We start from the raw sequence: 25,339 nt of genomic DNA, 5'->3' as shown, positions 1-25,339 counted from the left end.
TGTTTAATGCTTACTCTGTACCTTACACTTCATCCAGGGGGCATTGGACTTGATTGTCTTATCTTTCCATACTCATGGGAATCAACCTCAATTGTACCAAAATCAGTTCCTCTTTAAAGATAGTCCATTATAGATTTGCCTACCAATCTTTGGTTCCATCTTAATGGAAACAGATCTTTTCTCACCTCACTGAAATTTAGTCTCCTCTATTTAAGTACTTTAACTCTAAATTGTTCTGTTCTTGTTCCATTTCTAATGTAAAACTTATGATGCTATGGTCACTGGTCCCTAAATGTTCCCTGATTAATATATGAAACATTTGGCCCACCTTATTTCCCTAAACTGGATCCAGCAATGCTTCCTTCCTCATTGGGCTAGAAACATAGCAATCAAAAATATTCTCCGGGACATCATATAGGAACCCTGCCCTTCACACTATTACTTTCACTGTTTGGACTTGGATACTACAACACTATTTTTCCATCTTTATAATATCTAACAAATTTGTTCTTCTTTATCTTTTCCACTTGTTGATGACCTATAGAATATAGCTAGTGACATAATGATACTACTACTGTTTCTTTATTCTAACCATATAAATTTGGTTCCGGAACATCCTCTAGCTCTAGCACAGTAATAGTCTCCTTAAATCAATACAGTCTTCATGCTTCTTTTCTTTCTGTCTCCATCTTGTCTGATCACTTAGTATCCAGAATTATTTAGCAACTAGTCCTGTTGTTATTTACAATTACAATATCACATTGTCACATGGGTATGTGCACCTACAGTACAACAACCATTTTTATTGTGTTTCTTGCAAAAACTTTAATTGATTCTTTCTTAGTCTGACCTCACCAACTATTTCTTACTGTAGTGCTATCTGCTTCCCTGAATCCTTTGTGCACTGTCTTTATCTTTTCTAATTCTACATTCTAGTTCCCATTCCCCAGCCGAGCTAATTGAAAGTTTCCCAAATAGTACTAGAAAACTGCCCAGCAAAGATAATGCTCCAGGCCTTGTTCATCAACCACTTTGGGCCTGTACATGATCCCAACATCCCAGAAATGTAAAGCCCACCATGACCTCTTCAGCTACACAATCATCTGATCTGTCCTCAAAATGTTATAAAGATCACCTCTGAGACTAATCTGGAGATTTCTATACTTCCTGTTTGCTAGTAATTAAATCTGACTACAGGATTTCACCTCACTTCCTTGTCATTGGTCCCAATGTGGACCACAACCACATTCTCCCTCAGAACGTTCTACAGCTGATCAGTGACATTCCTGATTCGAGTATAAGGGAGGCAATATTCTAATCTCAAAGCAAGTCTGTGGACACAGAAATGTCTGTTTATTCCCCTAGCTATCAAATCCCTGAGTATTTTCTTTCATCTTCCGCCTTTTCCTTCCTGTACAGCTGAGTCACCCAAACTGCAGTCACTCCCCGAATGAGCCTTCATTCCCACTGGTAGGTTGTTTTGTTTTTAAATCAGTCAATCCAGGAATGTTAATACACACCTGTATAGCAAGTGAGACATAAAACCTCTGGTTTTATGACCCAGAGGTAGGAACACAAGAACAAAACCTCCCACAAGTATTCAGAACTGATTCAGAACTAAATAGTGGTTGGAGAGCAAGATGCACTCAGAATTCCCTGCAATATCTATCTGCTCCTCCTTAACTACCAGGTTGTCACACATTTCCCTATTTCCACATATACCCTTAAAGTCTCCTGTGACCAAGAAATGCACTCCTATCAACTGCAGTAAATGTCATGCAGTAACAAAGTGAAGACAGTCCATGTAAAGAGCTGAAGTAGCAACCAACCTCATGCCAGCAGCTGTACATGATTTGATACACTGAGGGTGAAGCAAGTGATGGTCGGTATAGCCTTTCTCCTCGAGATATTTCATCAACAACCTCAGCATTTGACTTGTTCTCAAAAGGCATTCTCCCTTCAGTAAACACTTCCCACATCAAAACACCTTAAAGAACAATGAGATAAAAAAGATTAGTAGAGACTTCCACACAAAAAAAATCCATTTCCATAGCATTTAAAATTGTCTGACATTTTATACATTATCACATTGAAGACAATGCTGTAGCTGCACTGGAACTTAGCAAAGAGCACTGGAACACAAATCTTTGGTAGTACAGCCAGGATGTCGTCAGGGCCCATAGCCTTCATTTTAAATGCCTTCAGCTATTTCTTGCTATTATGTTGAGTGATTCAAGACAGCAAGAAGAAGCAGAGGTGACAATACTGCATGAAGATAGTTATGAAAGCTTCAGACTTATCTTTTTGTTGCCATCCAGGCCTCCCCTACTGGAGCCTGACAAATACACAGGATTACGATAATAGACTGTCAATTATACTCTGTTGATTTAGCAACAGAGTTCAGCATTCTACTGCTCCAGTACATACCACAATATCTTGGTGTGTTGACTGCCAAGTGCTATTGTGAACAAATCTTCAATTTTCCCTTTAATTATTTCAATGACATACAGAAACGGCATTCCAAATAATGTCACTGATCTAAAGATCCAACAACTATATTAATCATTATATTTCATCTGGTATTATTCTACACATTTTAGAACCAATTTCTTTCCAATGGTAGATCCTGAATTCCCTTTAAAATCAATTTTATCTGCATTAGCTAAACCAAGCTGATTTGGCAGAGCAGCATCTTGTGCAAAATTGACCTCAGGGATAGGAACACTTCCATTTAAATATGAATTAAAATGCGATAAATGAATGAAAATCATAGTAAAATCTAATGCACTCATAACCATTTTCACCTTCGAAACACTACATTTGTAAATTCCTGCCATCCATGATTGTTATGGCAGCAAAAATAAAAGAGCTGATCAATTATTTAGGCTGAAAAGAATCTAAAATAATAAGAAAATAAAGCATTTTAATTTTGTGCCACTACTGGCAGCTAAGGCATACTCTTTATGCATAAGTAAGGACTGTGCCCAAGATTTCCATCCACTCTAGTGTCATGATCACTAGAAGGAGTATCAATCGACTGCTAAAAAGGAAGAAAACATAGAAACACAAAAAGGGGAGTAGGAATACCCATTCAGCCCCTCATGCCTGTTCAGCCATTCAGTATAATCATGGCTGATCATCCAACTCAGTACCCTGTTCCCACTTTCTCCCTTTATTCTTTGATACTGTTTGCCCTAAGAACCATTTCTAGCACCTTCTTGAAAACATTCAATGTCTGACCCGCAACTGCTTTCTGTGGCTGAGAATTCCACAGATTGACTGCTGTCTGGGTGAAGAAATTTCTCCCTACCTCTGATGTAAATGGCCTACCCTATATCATTAAGCTGTGACTGATAGAAAATTGTATTTCTACAAGGTCATCGCAAAGCACTTGAGGCTTAATGATTCGTTGACAATTAACCTTTTTAAATAGTTAGTAAAGAGTTTTAACCCCAGAGATTCCTTGAATAAATGAAATGTCTTACCAAATGACCAGACATCTGATTTGGTGCTGAATTTAGAGAAGTGAAAGACCTCAGGGGGTGACCACTTGACAGGGAACTTGGAGCCTGTTGAGCTGGTGTATTCATCATCAAGGACATATCTGTAGAAAGCAGACACCAAAGCATTTTAACAGACATGAAAATGTCTTTGGAAAGGAACTCAATTATACATCAAATCAAGTTACACTTGAAAATAAAATCATTATTTTCTTAATTTCATTTTTTCAGTTGTGTTACCTCTGAGTACACAGTCCTAATACTTAAAGTGGAAAGAATTCTAGAAATAATTATTTTTGTTTGAGGAGAATTGTTAAGATACAAACTAAATTACTAATAACACTAATCCCTGAGCCCTGAATCTTACCAGATCTCAATTAAGTATCATGTTTTCGAGTTTCATGGAGGGTGAAGGAGGCCCAATAGATTTGCTTACACTATCGTCACAAACACACCCAATTAACCATGAACCACATTCCTATGACTCCCTGATTGTCCAATACTTGCCATATTTTCCCATTTGTCTTGGGCGGACTTTCTCAACATTGCTGGAACATCCCGGGACCCCTGACACTGACACTATCTTTGAGCCCCAGATGTGCACCCAGTCAAACATTGGTACTCGAGTTACCCTTAACTGCGCATGTAGTGGGCCAGCAAGTGCAACAAATTTCTCAGGGCACATAGCTGGCATGGCTGACACTTCATGGCACATCCATCTGCATATCCTCACATTGATCACTGTTCACGCAGCTCATCTATCCTTAGCCATATTCCATCTTACAATCCTGTCTAAGTCACTGTTAATCTTTTCTCAATGCCCACTGTAGCCCAGCAGCTTATCATTAATCAATGTGAACCATCACATACAAGAAAGGCTTCAAACCATTCATTTTTATTCAGCAACAGCAAAATCTAAGAGAAAACAAACACAAGCTGTATTTGACTCTTATCAATGATTCTATCAATGATCACTGCAGCCAACTCCCCAGGTGTTAATAAGGTCTTATCTGGTTTATATGCACAGTGCTGTAGTCTCTCATACAGGAGGTGTTATCCCTCCTACTGTACTGGATATTGTCCAGATCTTGTTGTATTTGGACATGGACTGCTTCAGCTTCAGAGGAGGCATGAATGGTATTGAACATTGTGCAATCATTGGCAAACATCCCCACTTCTGCCCTGATGATGGAGGGAAGGTCATTGATGAAGTAGCTGAAGATGTTTGGGCCAAGGAGACCACCCTGAGGAACTCCTGCAGCGATGTCCTGGAGCTGAGATGACTAATCTCCAACAACCACAGCCATCTTCCTATGTGCCAGGTATGACTCCAACATTGTCTAGATATGATGTGTACGGTTTATAGTGCCATGGACCTGGGGGCTTAGTTAATGAAGTAGTTGAAGCTTACTACCAAGGCTGCAGCATTGAACTTGCCAAAGGGAAACAAGATGATGTGTTGTGAACTGGTACAAATGGTATTGATAACAGTATGGATACACTTTTGAGGAATGATTGAGAGATCACACAGTCGCCAGCTGCTCCTTCAGAGGAGGCAGATGCAGAAATTTCAACACAGCTGAGCCACTGGGATAGAGTGATCACCCATTCCATCAGATAACAGATTGTGGCTGAGCCATGCCTCAAGCTGGAGAACAGCATCCTGGGATGTTTTCAGCATGTGAGGACACAACACCTTGTTCATTTGGAGGAATTGGCATCAGGCATGACAGCTGGTTGCTGTAGGTAAGGTTATTGATGGCAGCAGTGGAGCTGAGGTATCCTGGTTGCAGAGCGAGTATGGGTCCGGCACAGGACCCAGAATCGGCAGCGACACGGGGGAGAAATGGTGAAGAGATGGTCTCTGAAGAATGGTATCATTGACGTACATGAGCCCGCCGCTGATGGTGGAAGAGCATCAGCAACTTGCAAAGTGATGGCACCTGTAGAATGGTAATTCCAACGTTGGTGAGTCCGACAGGAGGGTGGCGGTGTGGGTGTTGTTGCTGAGCCAGCTCAGGACTCAGCGCAGAGATGGCAGAACAAAAATAGACTCTCACTAAGTTATGTCTTTTTATTCTTAAACTATTCAAAATGGAACCAGATTGTGGCAATAGTTGAAGCTTTTCACTGTATTTTATTATATTATCCACTGTAAATACATGTGACAATAAATCATTCATTCATTCATTCATTCATTCACTCAGGCACTCCTGTACTGCCTGTGCATCCCGAGGTGACATTCAGCTGCAACCTCCTTATCTGGAGGATGGTCAATATCCATTGAATTTGCTATTGGCCCTGGGCTTTTTGACACGGCTACTTCTCCTTCTTTTCTCTGTATCTTCATTTCTCTGCACCAATGATGATAATAACCCCTCCTGTGGCTGGATCCATCAGTCACATTTCGTTACAGAAACATAGAAGATAACGATGCAAGTAGGTCTTTCAGCTCATTAAGCCAGCTCCGCCACTCAATGTGATCTCAGACTAAGTAACTTTACAAGAATGAATTGTTTGCTTTTGGCACTAATTTTCTGAGCCTATAGCAGCTTTCAATTCTTGTCACAATGAACAGCTATTTCACTCAAGTTATCCGTAGATGAAAGTCTCTCAAGGTGGAGGCTTTTAAATCAACATCCACTCCACACAACAGACACCACACCAAAGAGTACTCCAAAATATAATGATGGTATTGAGCATCCAGAAATGGTTATGTGCATGTGAATAATCAGTAATTACAAAAACAATTTACACTTACATAGCACCTTTTTCATATTTTCAAATCAACCTGTCAGGAATATTAGTATACCTTCTAGAGCAGGTGGGACATGAACCCGGGTCTTCTGGCTCATAAGGCAAGGACACTGCCACAGGACGCCCCACACCTTACCTTTAATGTGTTAAAAAGTCTCACACCAATCCATGGGAGAATGCTGAAACCAACAGGCACATGTACAAAATTTTAGCAAGTGCTGACCACAAGACTCAATCATTTGCATGAGGTCTCATGCACAAATTTAACATGTTACCTGGGACTACATGAGCAGGCACATGTTAGCCAGTTCTCCCAGTTTCATTACACTTGAATTTCTGGCATTGTTTTGGTCTATATTTTTTGACCAAGTGGATGTCTTGTGAATTAACAGCTATAAAGCATGTAAGTAACCTGGAGATTACAAACCGTCTTGCTCAGTTGTTTATAATGGTCATTGCCATGAATTGATAATTCCACTAGTATTAAGCAGCATTTCCAACCATTCATTATTGCTAGAAAAGTATGCAATTATTCCATTATCATTGTAATCATTAACCAAGGTTAAAGCTTCACAATAAGAACATGGAACACATTGATCTGCAATGAAGTGGTCAAAGGCAAGACTTTGATTCAATTTCATGTGAACATATGAAAAGGAAAAAGCATACTCTACTCAGCACTTTGAGCCTCCTCTGCCATTCAATAAGATCATTGTTGATCTAATTTAACCTCAACTCTATATTCCTGCACATCCCCAATAATCTTTCATCCCCTTGATAATCAAACCTCTATCTAAAGATATGTAATGATTCTACATCAACTGGCTTTTGAGGAAAGAAATTCCAAAGATTCACAACCTTTTGAGAGAAAAACAAAATTTCTTCATCTCTGTCTTAAATGGGTGATCCCTTATTTTTAAAACATGCCCTCGAATTCCATATTCTCCAACAAGAGAAAATATCCTTTCAACATCCACCCAATCGAGTCCCCTCAGGAACTTATATGCTTAAATTAAGTCACCTCTGACTCTTCTAAACTCCAAAGGGCACAGGCCTGTCTTGTTTAGACTTTCCTGTTATGGCAATGTTCATTCCAGGTATTAGCCTAATAAACCTTCTCTGAACTGCTTCCAGTGCATTAACAATAATCTTAATTCATACTTCACATATGACAAAGTTACTTAATTTCCGTAATTAATGAAATCCTTGTGAGGTTGCCTTTAGCAAAGGTTTCAGCAGGACTCCATGAATGTTAAGCAGTGTTTGTTAACATTCAATCAACAATAGTTACCTTAGAGAATGTTTCCATTAAAGTTAGAATTTCATATCTGAGAAACTAATTTACCTTGCCATTCCAAAATCAGAGACTTTCACCACATTCTTGTCACCCACTAAACAGTTTCTTGCAGCCTAGTTTTGAGAAGAAATACTCAGGTTAAAAAGTAATTTCATTCATAAAAACAGATTAATAACCAAATATGATATATATATATAGAAAAAAGCATATTGAGAAGCCCAATAATAAAGGTTGTTTTAAATGCGTGACTGGACCTACCAGTAACCTTGCTGAAGTTTCTCAAAAATCAGTCACTCAGACAAACAACACCTCACATACCTCCTGATGGGACCAAATTCAAACTATAGTGTCATAGACTGCCTGGGAAACTGGCTGCTTCCAAAATCATCCCACACAATAAAATTGTGAATAATCCCTATCTTGTTATAAGATGCATTAGTGACTATCCTTCTAACTGTTCAGGAGGGTCTGCAATGCAAACCTTTATCTTGCTGGTATTGCAAAGGTATGTTATATTTAATATTGTTTAGAGGATTTAATTATTGAAGGATTTTGGAAAAAAAAATTATTTCAAGATTTCTTTAAAAGAGGTTTCTTTAAAAGAGGTCATTGAAAGTTCACTGTGGACATTGGAGTTTTTAACAAGCCTTTCTTGAAACCACGTAATGGTAATCATTGCTGTAAATCCAGTTGGAGCTGTTTGTTTTTGAATAGAGGGAATTTTGTTTTACTTGGTTCAGTTGGAGAGAGCCAGCTAAGGTAGAGGAAGGCTTGTTATGAACAAGCTTTCCAGCTGATCTCTCCACTTTCTGGAATCAATTCAAGATGAAACCTATTTGTTCTTGTGAAAGAGTGACTGAAAGAATGTCTTGAGATCATAGTCCTGGAGCAAGCTGTACCTGCAAGACTTCAGAGACAACTATGCATGATTCACAACTTGACTATCTTGACAAGATGGGCCAATGGGCTGAGAAGTGGCAGATGGCGTTTAATTCAGATAAATGCGAGGTGCTGCATTTTGGGAAAGCAAATCTTAGCAGGACTTATACACTTAATGGTAAGGTCCTAGGGAGTGTTGCTGAACAAAGAGACCTTGGAGTGCAGGTTCATAGCTCCTTGAAAGTGGAGTCGCAGGTAGATAGGATAGTGAAGAATGCATTTGCTATGCTTTCCTTTATTGGTCAGACTACTGAGTACAGGAGTTGGGAGCTGGAAATGTGTTGCTGGAAAAGTGCAGCAGGTCAGGCAGCATCCAGGGAACAGGAGAATCGATGTTTCGGGCANNNNGGGGAAAGATATAAAAGAGACCTAAGGGGCAACTTTTTCACGCAGAGGGTGATACGTGTATGGAATGAGCTGCCAGAAGATGTGGTGGAGGCTGGTACAATTGCAACATTTAAGAGGCATTTGGATGGGTATATGAATAGGAAGGGTTTGGAGGGATATGGGCCGAGTGCTGGCAGGTGGGACTAGATTGGGTTGGGATATCAGGTCGGCATGGACTGGTTGGACCGAAGGGTCTGTTTCCATGCTGTACATCTCTCTGACGCTATGACTACAGATTCCAGAACATCACAGCAATTAATTCCAGAGCATCCTGCACTTTATCCTTATGTTTTCAAGAATAGTCCATTGGCCCAATGTTATTTCTTTCCCCAGGAACCCTGTGTTATTTATTTATTTCTCTTTTTCTGAACTGCTTGTGCATGTATATGCATGTAAGAATGCATACTTCGTGGATATTTACGAGGATAAACCTTTGTATGGTTATATTACTGACTGGATATGTTAACCAAATGTTGCAATTTTATTGAATAAGTTGTGCCTAGATAATAAATACTGAATTGTGTTTATTAAGAAACTTGGACAATAGATCTCTTTGTTTAAAAACCTAATATGGATAAGCATTTAGTTGGACACCTTGGCACCTGAAAGAGGTTTTCTATTTTACATGTGACCCACAGAATAGTAACTTTCTCCAATTTCAATTGTGAAAATAGTAATGGTTGTCTTTATTTCTAATAAAGAAGCCTGGTCATATGACCTTCACAATGTTTTAACCACACCACCTTGAAATAGTTAGAGTCAACCTTCCTTCATACAACATCAACCATTTTTTTCCAAAAATCCCAACTCCAGACTACAAAGAAAAAGCCTTTGAATGGTGATCAAGGACATTTGGTGTATATTTTTCTGTTGATAAATCTGGGTGATTCTATATTATTGGCACAAATGTGAAAAGTCAGAAAGAACATATGCCCTGATGACAACCCAGTGCATTTTCTATCCATTCAAATTAATGGATGGAAAAATCAATAAGTGGTCCTCCCTTTTGTGAACCCTCTTATTTGGTTTTGTTCTGTGTTTTACCTGGGACCTATAGTAAGCTAGGCGTAGGAATAGGAAAATTGTGCTCTCTGTAATTAATATTTTAATAGATTGCAGTCTTTAATGTGGGTTTTAGTTAATAAAACCCATTCAATATTGTTACATTCTTCTTTCTCATAGCATGGCAGACTCAGTGCTTCTCATGTACTCAGTTCATCCAAACATTTATAAAGCTCTGGGACTTCTCCTTAGTGTAAAAGGACTCTTGCTAATTCATTGTGATCAACTGTAGGTATTCATTGATAGTAGGATGTGTGAAGAATGAACTAAATTGTTTAATTCATGGGCATTTGGAATTTAGATATAGTACTAAGTTAAGACCAAGCAAAATACTCTGAAAGCTTCTCTCTGTTCTTGACTCATGTTATAACTCACTATGGTGGCATGGTACAAAGCAGATTATGTTGCTACAATTGGAACATGCATTCACTCACCGAAGATGAATTGTTCACTCAATGTCTGAACAAAACTGTAATGAGCAAAATGTAACTGGCCACATACAATTGCAAAACAACAACAAAAGAATATTTGTCTCTTTCCTTTGCCATTCACCCTGCAACATTAACATATCTATATACCCAAACATGTGTTATCAGAGACTTGAAATGCTAAACCACCACAGCACAATTTCACCCCATTATTTATTAATAGAAATATAGATGATAATGTTATCTGTCACTTATTTGTAAGTATATTATTTCAGATCTGAAACTTAACCCATCATTAATTCTGACTCTTCATAGGTGAGAGTGATGTGTAACAGTGCTGCTTGGTCCACACAAAATTTACTAATGTATATCATTGTAACAATGCTGATTTTCTACAGATAGCAGCCTACAAACTGTTACTTTCTACAATGGGACTACAGAATCCTTACCAAATCCCGGTGAATGAAATGGTTCTTCTCGAGGTACTTCATCCCTTCACATACATCCTCACAAATACCTAGTAAGGCTTCTTTATGAAGTCGGCCTTGTCTCTGTCTCAAGTAATTGAGCAGACAACCGTTTTCCATGAACTCTGTAACTATGCAGATTGGTCGCTTTTGTGTGCAAACCCCATAAAGTTGAACTAAATTAGAATGTGATAGTCTCCTGAGGAAAGAAAGGAGTATTCATTCAGTGTCACTTTGAGCAGCGAATGTCAGCATCAAATAATTGTAGAGTTCTTGGACTCTTGTAAGGTTAGAATTTAAATTGGTCCACTTTATCCAAAGATTATAATCAGTTTTATATTTAACTAAAGGGAAATCTGTGTGGCAGTAGATATTACTGATACCACACAAATCTGTATATATTTAATTCATGAGATGGTGTGTGAACAAGAAAGTTTGTACAAATGGTAAACCAATCAAACATCCAGAATTATTACACTTAACCTTAAAACAATTATATCAAATAGACTTGAGACTTGAGACTGTGTTCAGGAATTGCCAGCCGATGATTATGTTCACTCCCATTTTTAGAGTGTGAATTCCCTGAATGATTGCCATAATTAGTCTGCTACAAATCTTTCTACCACGATCCAACTTTCTTATGTAATTATCTTGCATTTGGGGTATTACAGAGGAACCTTGATTATCTGAAGGACATGGGCAGGCAGTATTTCGGTCAGTTAATTGAATTCCAGATAATTGAATGCCAGATAACATAGCTTAGCCAAGGATCAGAACCTTGCGATCTTTCGATACTCAGATAATCGAATGCTGGATAATCGAGGTTCCTCTGTATTGGGTTGTGTGGAGATATACGTTTGGCTGGTCGCCATTACATCACCTTCCTGTCAATTGCTTCCGTTTTCAAATTTTCTGTTGGCCGTGACAACAAGCATTGAATACTTGGAGCCCAATATGTGTAAGTATATTGAACCTCAGTTGTAATGACGGAAAGTTGTTAATGTTTTACTTTTACAATACTCTTGGTGTTAATAATACCAGCATGTTAGTGCTGTAAAAGATCAGTGGCAATATAGGAATGCCACAAGTAGCACAACTGAAAAATGCAAATTAAATCTAAACAGTCAGCAGCACAAAACTCTTACAGGTGGAGGTTTTGTCCTGCCCTGTCCTGATGCAGAACAGGGAAACTTTCTGTCTTTGTATTCCTTCCTTTCATTTTCACAATCAAATCTCGAACTTTTCTATACAAGTAATAAAACTTACATCATGACCTTAGCTTCCTCGATAAAATCCTCTTCAGACATCGAACCTTCAAAAATGGTTTTGATTGCGACTTTATGCGTAGCTCTCCATTTTCCTAGACGTACCACCCCAAATTGTCCACTGCCCAGCTCTTTCATGAAAGTTAACTCAGATGTATTTATCTCCCATTTTTCTGTTTAAAAAAAAGCTACTTTAAATGAAACATCATTTAACAGCAACTCACATTTATCTAATTTACCTAAATGAAAATGTTTCAGGGTATTATCCTGTTTCCATTCATAAAATTATATCATTGGAAGTTTACTGGTTGGAATGATGAAGTACAATCAACAATTGAGATTACAACCTCACTGACTGGGATGTGAGCTTGTGTTATAAGACATTCAGGTTGGGTTCAGGGGTAATTTTCCAAGCTGTTCCTCTGCAGTTAACCATCACAAGTACCAAGGCTGTTTCATAACATTAAGATAAGTGAACCAGAGAAACTAAGTGGAAAATTACCCTCTGGGTTTCTAATACTACTCTCAATAAAAAGTTTAAATATATTCTTCATTAAAATTAAAAGGAGTGAATATTCTGTTTCTTTTCATCTGGGTGATTTGGGTTACCTGAGTAGGGAGGATCACATACAGTAAGAGCTAACATGGACTTCCAGGTCATTGCAGGCTTTTACATAGGATGTTATCCTGGCACAGATTGGTGAGGTAGAGACAGGTCAGGCTAAATTCAAATATGGCCCAGACTATCTGTGGGTGACCTTATTGGAGTTTACCGAATATGTGTTTACATTTTGAAAGCTTTTCTTTAAAATTGGCCATTTCTTATTACTGACTCAATGGAAAGTGAAATGGGATATCAAATCTACACGTAATGATGTAAATAATTACAGTTAGTACCATAGCTGAAGCCAGCTGTTGCAGGAATACATCTTCCCATTAGCCCAACGGGATAACGAAATCTTGTGACAAGGCCTAGGCAATGGAAGAGAAAGGATAGTTTAACAAAGATTGGTATTGTATCGATCATATTTATTCCCATAAGGCCATAAGAGCACAAAAAAAATGAACAGGATGAGGCCATTCAGCCCCTTGAGCCTGCTCCACCATTCAATAAGAACATGGCTAATCAGACATTCCTCATGTCCACTTTCTTGCATTTTTTCCCGTAACCCTTGATTTCCTTACTGATCAAGAATCTCATCCTCAAATATGCACAAGGACTGTGGCACCACATCTCTCTGTGGCAAGGAATTCCAAAGACTCACAACCCTCCGAAAGAAATTCCTTCTCATCTCACAAGTCCATAAGTTATAGAAGCAGAATTAGGCCATTTGGCCTATCCACTCTGCTCTGCTGTTCGATCATGGCCATTATGTGTCTCAACCCCATTCTTCTGCCTTCTCCCCAACCACTTACTAATCAAGATGGGTCACCTCTTCACTCTGAGGCTGTGCCCTCAGGTCCTAGACTCTCCTGCTAGTGCAAACATTTTCCTCATGTTCACTCTCTCCAGGCCTTTCAATATTCAAAAGAGGTCAGTAAGATTCCCCCTCATCCTTTTAAACTCCATTGAGTACAGACCTAAAGTCCTCAACAGCTTCTCATATGACAAGCCCTTCATCACCAGGATCATTTTTGCAAACCTCCTCTGAACCCCTTCCAAGATCAGCACATCCTTTTTTAGATACTGAGCCCAAAACTGCTCACAATGTTCCAAATATGGTCTGACCAGAGTCTTATACAGCCTCAGCAGTATACCCCTGATCTTATATTCTAGCTCTCTTGAAATGAGTACTAACATTATGTTTGCCTTCTTAACTGCCAACTGAACCTAACTTGTTAACCTTAAGAGAATGCTGAACTAGGACTCCCAAGTTGGGTTTTGCTTCAGATTTCTGAAGCCTTTCCCCATTTAGAAAATATGCCTCTATTCTTCCTACTAATTGCATAACCTCACACTTTCCCACATTGTATTCCATCTGCTACTTCTTTGCCCACTCTCCCAGCCTGTCCAAGTCCTCCTTCAGCCTCCCCATCTCCTCAACATTACCTGCCCTTCCACCCATCTTTTTGTCATCTGCAAATTTAGCAACAATGTCTCATTTCCTTTATTCAGATCATCAATGAGTGTCAATTTTAAATGAATGCTCTTTTATTTTGTGCTGTACTCTCCCATGATAGGCAGTATCCTCTCAGAACTTACCCTGTCAAGCCCCTTAAGAATCCTCTATGTTTTGATGAGATCACCTCTCATTGTGCATTTCAATCATTACTATGCTCAGATTTCTCTAAAACTTGTTTGGTAAAGTGCAACTGAAATAATAGCATTGTCTGTTCTAAACAAATCCCGCAGTATGTTTTTTTTAATACACAGTCATAATTTATTATTACAAAGTTAAAAATCACACACCTCCAGGTTATAGTCCAAATGGTTTATTTGGAAGCACTAGCTTTCAGAACGTCGCTCCTTCATCAGGTGGTTGTGACCAGATAAAGGAGCAGGGTTATGAAAGCTATTGCTTCCAAATAAGACTATTGGACTATAACCTGGTGGTGGGTGATTTTTAACTTTGTACAAACCAGTCCAACATCGGCACCTCCAAATCATTCATTATTACAGTATGTTATGGAATATGAAGTCTCCATAGTTAATAAAAACAAATGTAATTCCTCAGGATGTCCCATCATGCTTCACAGTCAGTCAATCAATTACTTTGAAATTATTCGCTAAGAACGGATATCCCCACAACTTCATCTGCAGATGCCTATGAGACAAACAATGTGACAAGGACATGCCATGACCTAACTCACTAGCCATGCTACCTTACATAAAAATTGTCTCAGAACTGACAACCAGACTTTTCGAACCACTGGGATTCATGAAAGCCCATAAACCAACAGCCACACTCAGACAGCAACTCACCAGGACAAAAGACCCTATACCCATCATGTGCATGACTAACATAATTTACAAGATTCCGTGCAAAGACTGCACGAAGCACTATGTAGGGCAAACAGACAGACAACATAATCTGCATCCACAAACACCAACTAGCCACTAAATGCCACAACCAGCTGTCCCTAGTAGCCATACATACAGATGACAGGAAACACAAATTTGACTGGGACAACACAACGATCATAGGACAAGCTAAACAGAGGACAGCCAGAGAATTTCTGGAGCATGGCACTCATCCACGGACACCATCAATAAGCACATAGACCTAGACCCAATATACCGGTGACTACAACAAACAACCAAACTGGCAACGGAAGCTGCAGAAACTGAACTAAATAAATTCCAGAAGAGACAGTAAAGTGGCACCGCACACACTGAAAATGTCGCCTAGACAGGGAACGAAACATCTGCAAATCAACTTCTCAGCTCAGCGAATATACCCTTAACCACGACAATTTTGAAAATCTTCGTATTTTATTCTCGTATGTGAGTGATGTCTCAAAACAATCTTTTTCTCATTATTGAGGACATGTTTTCTTGATTATTGCTGTAAAAACACAGGTTCTACACTATCAATTGGCTACATGACTTCTTGGATGATTATCATGAGCATAAATAGACAACACTGCCAGGACATTCTCAGGATCCCTGGCACTATATTTGATGTCTAGCATCCATCCAGTCAAGTGCTGGCAGTCTTAATGGTGGAGCAGCAAGCACCAACTAATATTCATCAGGACACACTGGTTGCATGTCAGACATGCCACTGTAATACAAATGAACATTTACACCCAGTTACTCTTTAAGCACCAGTGCCTTGGAAAGAGCCACTTACATTAAAGTTCAAGACATCTGACACCTTGATAGCCATTGGGATTGGATGGCCACCCATTCCTTCATGTCGCAATTCCCTCTCCAACAATTAACACAGTTCTGTGACAGTGTGGGACATGCTGTGTCTTCACTGACACTGCAACTCATTAATCCAGAGGAAATGGTATTGAGGACAATAGACTTTTGGCCCCTGTCACCTCACTGCACATCCTAAGGGGACATTCAGCTGCGATGTCTTCACATGAAGGATGGTTGGCATCTGCCACAGGTTGCTGCTGGTCTAACACTCTTAGTCTCAGGATATCACCCCAAGTGCTCCTCATGCCAAACACTCATCAGTTGTTTTTCAATGATCTTCCCTCCGTCATTAGGTCAGAAATAGGAATGTTTTCTTGATTGCACAATGTTCAGTGCCATTCACAACTGCTCAGATACTGAAGTTGTTTATGTTCATCTTTTGCTGTGTGTGGACAATGTTCCAATTTGGGCTGATAATCAACAAGTTACATTTGGACCACACAGGTACCAGTGAATAACCACTTCCAACAAGAAATAATCTAACTACCTCTTCTTAACATTCACTGGCATTACTACCACTGCATGTCCAACTCACCAACGTTCTGGGGGTTACCATTGATCAGAAACTTAATGGGAACTGGAACATAAACCCTGCAGCAACAAGAGCAAGTTAAGACTGGGAATTCTGGGTATATAATTCATCTTCTGACTTCTGAAAACATGACCACCATCAACAAGGTATAGATCAGGCATGAGATGAAATACTCTCCACAGATCTGGTTGAGTGAAGCTCCATCATCAGACATGATGCTCGAAATTATCCATGTCAAATTAACCTGATGAATCAGCATCCAACCAATACCTTACACATTCACTCCCTTCACCACCGACAGTCAGCATTGTAAACTACACAATGCACTGCAGCCACTTGCCAAGGTTCCTTCAAAATCATTTTGTGAAACTATGACTTCCACCACTGATCTGAACAAGCACAGTGGATGCATGAGATCCCCAATAGTGTTGATTCCTCTCCAGCACACATTATGTTACCTTGGATCTATACAACCATTCCTGAGTCCCAGTGTCAAAATCCTGAAGACCCTTCCAGCACTGAAATTGCAGCTGTTCAAGAAGGCAGCTCATCACCATCTTCTCAACAATAATTTGGGATGAGCAATAAATGCTGACCTTACCAGAAATGTTCACATCCCATAGAAAAAGAAAGCCATTTTGAACATAAAACTTTGCTAACACCAATAAAATGAATGTGCATGTAACCTAAGATTTGGCATTATTCATGAGCAAAGGATGATACCCAGGACACATGCCTAACGTTCTTCACAGACAGCAATGAGATTAATAATATCAGTCTGCACAAGTGACGCATGCTGATGTGGCCTTAGTTAAGGATTCACCTAAAGGATGGTACATTCAGATATGCAGAACTGGTATGGATGCTTCACTTGCTCTGAAGTGTCACTTAATTTATGAGCTCAAACTCCTGGCATAGAGCTCATGGGGTTTCTGACCCAATAGTAAAAATGTTACTGGCTTCGCACTTGATGTCGTCCTAACAGAGGCTGCAATAGCTAAGGTGTAACTACCAATCAGAACACTTGTATACTCTAGATACAAAATTAAATGCATTTTGTGTTTCAAATATTAGGATTGAATTACTTCTACACTCTACCTGCTGCATTGTGTTCATGATATTTAATGAGTTCTGGGATGGTATCGAAGAGGTGTTTTTCTGCCACATAGTACTGTTTGTTTGATGTCTGCGTCTGTTTTATGTGGTAGTGTCTGACGGATCCATTTGGTTCACTGTAAGAAATCATGAAGATCATAAATAAAACAGCATATCAAAATATTCCTTTACGGTTACAGTTATTTTCTTACAGGAGGTACAGTAGCCAAAGGAAAATAGTTGCATTTGTTCCAATTATATAGGTGTTGACTTCTTGTATCACTATATTTTTTACAAGTGGGTGACATTTATTTGACTAGTAGCAAAAGTAATAAAATAAACTATCAAGAAACATATCTGTTATTATAAGTGAACAATTTTGCATTTTCTACACCATTGCGCTGCAACTATGCTATCAACTCATCCATTTTAAAGCAAATCCATTTATGTACAAGACTTCAAATAACAATTCTCATAAAATATGAGTTTCCCCACAGGCTGCAGTATAATTATAATGTGCACTAGGATGACCAATTATATTGAAAGGATTAAGTGAACCATTTAATTGCAATGGTCTATTGGTAAGTAATAGTTTGAGACCAACTGAAGCTGATATTGATTTCATACGTGAGTGCAATGAAGAGACCTAATATTATATTTTGCAGCAATTATTACATTGCTTAAAAAACTAACAAAACTCTGCTTTGTGTATATGTATAAAAGTACTGAAATCTATTTCCACTGGCAACAGTATGGCTGGAGTCAGTATATCACTCAAAATGATGTTGATGCATCATGCATCGCTGTAACCATAAAGCACCTTTAGTATTTGGGGTCATGCAAATGCACAAAATGAGTAGGAGATATTCTTGGGATCTTTGAAAGCTTATGATTCACTCCAGGGCCTGTCCAGAGATTGTCATATATGTTGCAGTGATTTATCTGAATGCTATAATTCGGTGAAACTGTGACTGTTCAATTCTATGACTTTTCTGATCTGTAAAAGGAAAATATAGCAATTTTTCAGATAGGGAAATATAACATGTGAAAATCTTCCAACACAGATCAGAATTAGTTAGGACCTGAAATAAGGATTGCCTTTTGCAGATGGTATCTGGACACTTGTTTCAAGTGCACTAGTTACACTGTAATGGGTCCTTTGATTAACTCTAAACTCAATAAACTCCAGACTGCTTGAAGTATGAAGAAGTGGAATTATCTTTTCAAAGTGGAAAGGTTTTAGATAGTCAGGGCCTTATACTAACCGTGCCAAAAACTTAAGAAAAACAATCTGCAAAGTACGACCTATTTTTATACTTGCACACTTAAATGAATAGCACAGAAAATCAAAATGTTCCAGTTGAAAATTCATGAAGTAAAATCAATGATTACCCTCCAGCTTTAGTGTAAACAGACACTGTGTAAATTCCTTGTTGACTCGAGTCTCTGACAATAAAAGCCCCTTCTGTAGCCTGAAAAGAATATACACAAAAACATATTTTTTCAAAAACCTGCTAACGTTTGCAAAAGACTAAGGGGTGAAATTGGCCTTTGCACTTATAACGAATTTGTGACATGCTTTGCATATGCTCAATATTGAAATCTAAGAGCAAGAAAATACAAAGTGATGTAAAACAGGCAACCAAGAAATACCAGCGGTTAAGAACAATTTCACCCCCCAACATTTGAAAATATAACACGAGACAGAAATAATATGATGAAGACAAACAACTAATCTTACAATTCATGCTTACTTGTTGAAATCCTGTGCAATAAGATGTGAGAAGTTAAGCTGTTCATTCTCACTACCAGTTCACCACCACCTTCTCAAGGGCAACAAAGGATGGGCAACAAATGCTGGCTAGCCAGTAATACCATACCGTCCCATGAGTGAACTTAAAAAATCTCGTTTGCTTTAACTTCATTCTTATTATTGAATATTTTGCTAAATCATTCATGTTCATAAAATGTATCATGTAACCTGAATTTAACGCACGTCCAAATAATAACATAAGAACATAAAAATGCAGGAGCAGAAGTAGTGTCTATGTCCCCACAAGCCTGCCCCGCCATTCAATAAGATCATGCCTCAGGCCTCAACTCCTGTTCTATGCCAGTTCATTATAAATATAGAAACGTAGAAGATAGGAGCAGGAGGAGGCCATTCGGCTCTTCAAGCCTGCTTTACCATTCATCACAATCATGGCTGATCGTCCAACTCGATATCCTAATCCTATTTTCTCCCCATAACTTTTGATCCCATTCGTCCCAAGTGCTATATCTAGCCACCTCTTGAGCACATTCAACGATTTGGCATCAACTACTTCCTGTGGTAATGACTTCCACAGGCTTGCCATTCTTTGATTGAAGAAATGTCACCTCATTTCCATCCTAAATGGTTTACCTTGAATCCTCAGACTGTGACCCCCGTTTCTGGACAAACCCACCATCGGTATCTGCCCTGTCTAGTGCTGTTAGAATTTTATCAGTCTCAAGAGATCCCCTCATTCATCCAGTGAAAATAATCCTTACCAAGGCAATCTTTCCTCATACATCAGCCCCACCATGCCGGAATCAGCCTGGTAAACCTTCACTGCACTCCCTCCTTCCTCAGAAAAGGAGTCTAAAACTGCACACAATATTCTAGATGTGGTCTCACCAAGGCCCTGTATAACTGCAACAACACATCCTTGCTCCTGTACTGAAGGCCAGCATCCCATTTGCCTTCTTTACCATTTGCTTACCCTCAGCAATTGGTACACAAGGACACCTAGGTTCCGCTGCACACTTCCCTCTCTCAATTTACAGCCATTGAGGTAGTAATCTGTCTTCTTTTCTCTTCTTCCAAAGTGAATCACCTCACATTTATCCAAATTATACTGCATCTGCCATTGAATTGCCCACTCACCCAACCTGTCCAAATCATGCTGAAGGATCTCTGCATCCTCGTCACAGTTCACCCTCCCACCCAACTTGGTATCATCTGCAAACTTTGAGATGTTACTTTTTGTTCACTCATCTAAATCATTAATATATGTTGTGAATAGCTGGAGTGCCAGCACTGATCCCTGTGACAGCCCATTAGTTATTGCCCACCAATTTGAAAAGGACCCATTAATTCTTACTCCTTGTTTCCATTCTGCCAACCAGTTTTCTATACATCTCAGTATACTTCCCTCAATCCCATGCACTCTAATCTTGCACAATAATGTTTTATGTGGGACTTTGTCAAAGTAATCTGAAAGTCCAAATATACCACATCAACTCACTCCTGCTTGTCAATTCTACTTGGTATATTTTCACAGAATTCCAATAGATTTGTAAAGCATGATTTCTCCTTCATAAATCCATTCTGACTCGAGCTGATCCTGACACTGCTTTCTAAATGCTCCACTATAAAGTGCTTGATAGTGGATCGAAGAATTTTCCCCACAACTGATGTCAGACTTACTGGTCTATGATTCCCTGTTTCTCTCTACCTCCCTTTTTGAATATTGGAGTGGCATTAGCTACCCTTGAATCTGCAGAGACTGTACCAGAGTCAATAGAATCCTATAAGATGGCCACCAATGATTCCACTATTTCTAGAGCCACTTCCTTATATACTCTGGGATGTAGATCATCAGGCCCTGGGGATTTATCCACCTCCAATCCCAAGAATTTTCCGAGCACCATTTCTCTACTAATTTGATCTCCCTCAGTTCTTCTCTCTCACTAAGTCTTGCATTCTCCAACATTTCTAGTATCTGATTTATGTCCTCTTTTGGGAAGATAGAACAAAAGTATGTAATCAGTTACTCAGCCATTTCTTTGTCCCCTATTATACATTCCCTTGTTTCTGTCTGTTGGAGACCTACATTTGCCTTTGCCAATCTCTTTCTCTTCATGTACCTATTGAAACTCTTAGTGTCAGTTTTTATATTTCCTGCAAGCTTACTTTTGTACTGTATTTTCCCCTTCTTAATCAATCCCTTGGTCCTTCTTTGCTGAATTGTAAACTGGTCCCAATCCTCAGACCTATTAGTTTTCTTGGCCAATCTGTATGTGTCTTCCTTGGATGGTATACTATCTCTAATTTCCTTTGTAAGCCATTAAGCTTTTACCCATTATGCTTTTGTGCTGGACAGGAGTAAACAGTTATTGCTGTTCCCCCATGTGTTCCTCTAGCATTGTGGCTAATTTGATTTGCCCATTAAAGTTACCCATGATCATTGATATTTCCTTATCACATGCATCTCTAATTTTTCCGTTTAATGCCATTCCCAACATGTTCACTTCCGTTTGGGAGTTTATATATGACACCCACTAATGTTTGTTGCCCTTGTATTTCTCAACTCTACCCACAAATTGTCAGAGCTAATATCCTTTCTCACTATTGTGTTAATTTCCTCTTTAACCAGCAATGCCACTCCACCATATTTTTTCCTTATTGCCTGTCTTTCCTAAGTCATACTCCTAAAGTTGTCAATATTTCAAAAATTCTCTCTACTTCTTCTTTATATACTGTCAGAGGTTCAATGTGTTTCAAATCCATGGGTAGGCAATGGCTTAGTGATAATATTACTAGACTATTAATCCAGACACGAGCTGAAAATGTGTTGCTGGAAAAGCGCAGCAGGTCAGGCAGCATCCAAGGAACAGGAGAATCGATGTTTCGAGCATAAGCCCTTCTTCAGGAATCCTCCCTCTACAAGGATTTTGAAGAAGCTCTCTTCCTCCCTCTACAAGGATTTCAGTGAGTCCCTCTCTCACTGCACACCCCAGTAACTGCGAATCCTATTAATCCAGACACTCAGGTAATGTTCTGGGGACACACATTTGTTGGAAAATGAATTCAATAAAATTTCTGGATTAAGAGTCTAATAGAGTTATAGAGTCATACAGCCTGGAAACAGATCCTCCTGTCTAACTCGTCCACATTGACCATGTTCCCAAACTAAACTAGACCCACATGCCCGCACTTGGCCCACACTGCTCCAAACGTTCCTATTCATGGACTTATCCAAATACCTTTTAAACATTTTAAGTGTACCTGCATCCATCACTTCCTCTGGCACTTCAATCCACACACTAACCACTCTCTGCCCTTTCTTAAACTTATTCCTCTCAACTTAAAAATATGTCCCCTAGTTGAAGCCCCCCAGCTTATGGAAAAGACCTCCGTTGTTCACCTTATCTATGCCCCTCATGATTTTATAAACCTCTATGAGGTCACCCCCCAACTCCGAATCTCTAGTGAAAAAGGTCCCAGTCTATCCAGCCATTCTTTATAACTCAAACCCTCCATTCCTGGCAGAATTCTGGTAAAGCTTTCCTGAACTCTCTCCAGTTTAATAATATTCTTCTTATAACAGGGTGGCCAGAAATACATACCAGAAAAGGCCTCGCCAATGTCCAGTGCAACCTTAACATGACATTCCAACTTCTATACTCAAAGGTCTGAGCAATGAAGGTAGTGTGCTAAACATCTTTTTAACCATCCTGTCTACCTATGATGCAAATATCAAAAAATGATGTACCTTCACCCCTAGGTCTCTCTGTTCTACAACAATACCCAGTACCCTATCTTAATTGTATAAGTCCTGCCTTTGTTTTACCAAAATACAATACTTCACATTTATCCAAATTAAATTCCATCCACCACTCCTCAACCCATTGACTCAATTGATCAAGATCTCTTTGTAATTTTAGATAACCTTTATCAATTCTGGTGTCATCTGCAAACTTACTCATCATACCTCCTATTTGTCATCCAAATCATTTATATAAGTGACAAACTGGTCACAGACTTCCAGTCCAAAAAACAACCCTCCATCATCTCCTGTTGTTAAGCCAATTTTCTATCCAATTGGCAAGTTCACCCTGAATCCAATGTGCTCTAACTTTACTAATTAGTCTATCATGCGAAAGCATGTCAAAGGCTTACTAAAGTCCAATGATGACAATAAAGTCATTCTCAATTGTTGGAAAAACACATCTGGTTCACTAATGTCCTTTAGGGAAAGAAATCTGCATCCTTATCTGGTCCGGTCTACATGTGACTCCAGACTACAGTAGTAGATTCTTAACTACTGTCTGGGTAATTAGTGGCTGGCCTAGCCAGTGATACCCACATCCCATTAATTAATATTTTAACATTTGCAGACTGATTTACCTCTTGTCGAAGAAGCTGCTCTGCTTTGGTCCGTGTTATATTTTTACAGTACCATCTGCAGGAAACAAAAGATTATTTCCATATTCAATACGTCATCTTGGTGTCATAGTGCTGCATCAACAATGAACACTGAAAGACCAAACCTTCTTCCTTCCTGTGCTTTTACCTCAAACAAGCTTTCCTTAATGTTAAAAAGCAAAATATTCTAAATATTTAGCAGGTCAGGTAGCCTGTGCGGAAGGAGAGAGAAATAATATTTTTCTCCACAAACACTGCCTGACCTGCTGAGTATTTCCAATTTTTGAGCTTCTATTTCAGATTTCCAGCATCCAAAGGGTTTTTGTTTCATTTTCCTAATTAATAAGCTTCTCCTTATTCCTTTTAAAACTTTGTCATATTTACTAAGTTGAGCAAAGTAAGGTTGTGTGGTTAACTTTACTGTTGCTCCACCTTTAAATGGATAACACCAACCACTGAGGCCCAAATAACTAACAAGCAAGCAAGAAGCAAATGGCAACAAGTCTGAAATTTTAACTGTGGTCCCTTGGCTCAGCAAATAAGTTGTAAACATCCTGTGTTCTGAGTGGCTCATTTGAAAATATATTTAAGTATTAATTGAGTAGATGTGAGCCCTCATTGCAGCCATTTTACTTTCATGAAATAGATCAAAAGTTAAGATTTAGCTCTACACTAAAATTGAGTTTTAGACATCTGGAGTAGTCATCCAAAATAGATACTTCACCCCTTTTCTAAGTTAACATTAAACGTGTTCTATTCCACTTTTCCACACATGATAACAATCCAGCAAGGAACTATCACCACAAGGACAAGTTCACATTTGTAATAATTCGTTCAGACCTAATAAGAGGACAACAGATCCTCTCAGCACCAAAGCCTTCCTGCCAGCTCTTTCCCACAGTCCTCCCATTTGCCACTCATCTTTCTGTAGGCTTCTACAGGCAAGGTAAGGAACCAACAAAAAACTATTGCATGAAATTGTTCAGCTGTATGTAGAAGTGGCACACGTGAAATGAAGCCTAGGAGCACATTTTGAGCCAACGGGTAGAGACTCAGATGGAATTTCTTGCATTGTGCTTTTTATTTAATTATGATTGCAAAACAGGGGTAAATTATGCAAAGTCTTTCAAAATTGGTTAGGTCCCATATGCCATTAGTAGTGAAGTTATAACATCAAATGTTCATTCTTAGTGTGCTCAAAACACCAGTGTCTAATTTATTTGAAGTCAAGGAGTGACCCTTTCTTAATTGCTCACTCTGAAATGCAAAATGTCACAAGACATTATGAGCATTCAAATAGCAGATGCAAGAGTTATATAATGAACTTACTCAAATGCTTCTATATTATTTGATTTCTTTTCAGTCACGTAGTTGCTTGGAATAAGTCCTTCATTTCTGAAATAACATATGTTAATTACTTTCTGTTTCATAGGAAACTTTCAATAACATAAGATTAGACAAATGCAAAATGAATACACAAGTGAAACAATGTAATTAATTTGGCAGTCAGTAACTCTAATTCAAGTAACTGACTGAGGGGGAGGATCCAGTTGTTGTGGTCCACGTT

General features: G+C 38.9%; 1 protein-coding gene across 5 annotated transcripts in view; it reads right to left on the bottom strand.

Moving 5' to 3' along the window:
* txk (TXK tyrosine kinase) overlaps nt 1-25,339 on the bottom strand; it is a 54,538-nt gene that overhangs the window by 2,669 nt on the left and 26,530 nt on the right. For 4 of the 5 annotated variants that reach the window (XM_043691455.1, XM_043691472.1, XM_043691482.1 and 1 more), the window contains 10 exons: nt 25,102-25,167; nt 23,755-23,809; nt 18,993-19,072; nt 17,604-17,737; nt 13,000-13,074; nt 12,104-12,275; nt 10,820-11,036; nt 7,603-7,667; nt 3,486-3,604; nt 1,830-1,987 (listed from right to left, as the gene is read on the bottom strand). In XM_043691455.1, coding sequence (XP_043547390.1) covers nt 1,830-1,987; nt 3,486-3,604; nt 7,603-7,667; nt 10,820-11,036; nt 12,104-12,275; nt 13,000-13,074; nt 17,604-17,737; nt 18,993-19,072; nt 23,755-23,809; nt 25,102-25,167 — 1,141 coding nt within the window. The remainder of the gene's footprint in view (nt 1-1,829; nt 1,988-3,485; nt 3,605-7,602; nt 7,668-10,819; nt 11,037-12,103; nt 12,276-12,999; nt 13,075-17,603; nt 17,738-18,992; nt 19,073-23,754; nt 23,810-25,101; nt 25,168-25,339) is intronic. The other variant, XM_043691492.1, reaches the window with a different exon arrangement.

The sequence above is a fragment of the Chiloscyllium plagiosum genome, chromosome 1 (genome assembly GCF_004010195.1).
Source record: "Chiloscyllium plagiosum isolate BGI_BamShark_2017 chromosome 1, ASM401019v2, whole genome shotgun sequence".
Classification (NCBI taxonomy): domain Eukaryota; kingdom Metazoa; phylum Chordata; class Chondrichthyes; order Orectolobiformes; family Hemiscylliidae; genus Chiloscyllium; species Chiloscyllium plagiosum.
The sequence above is the reverse complement of the archived record's forward strand: the minus strand, read 5'-3'. Positions and strand labels throughout refer to the sequence as shown.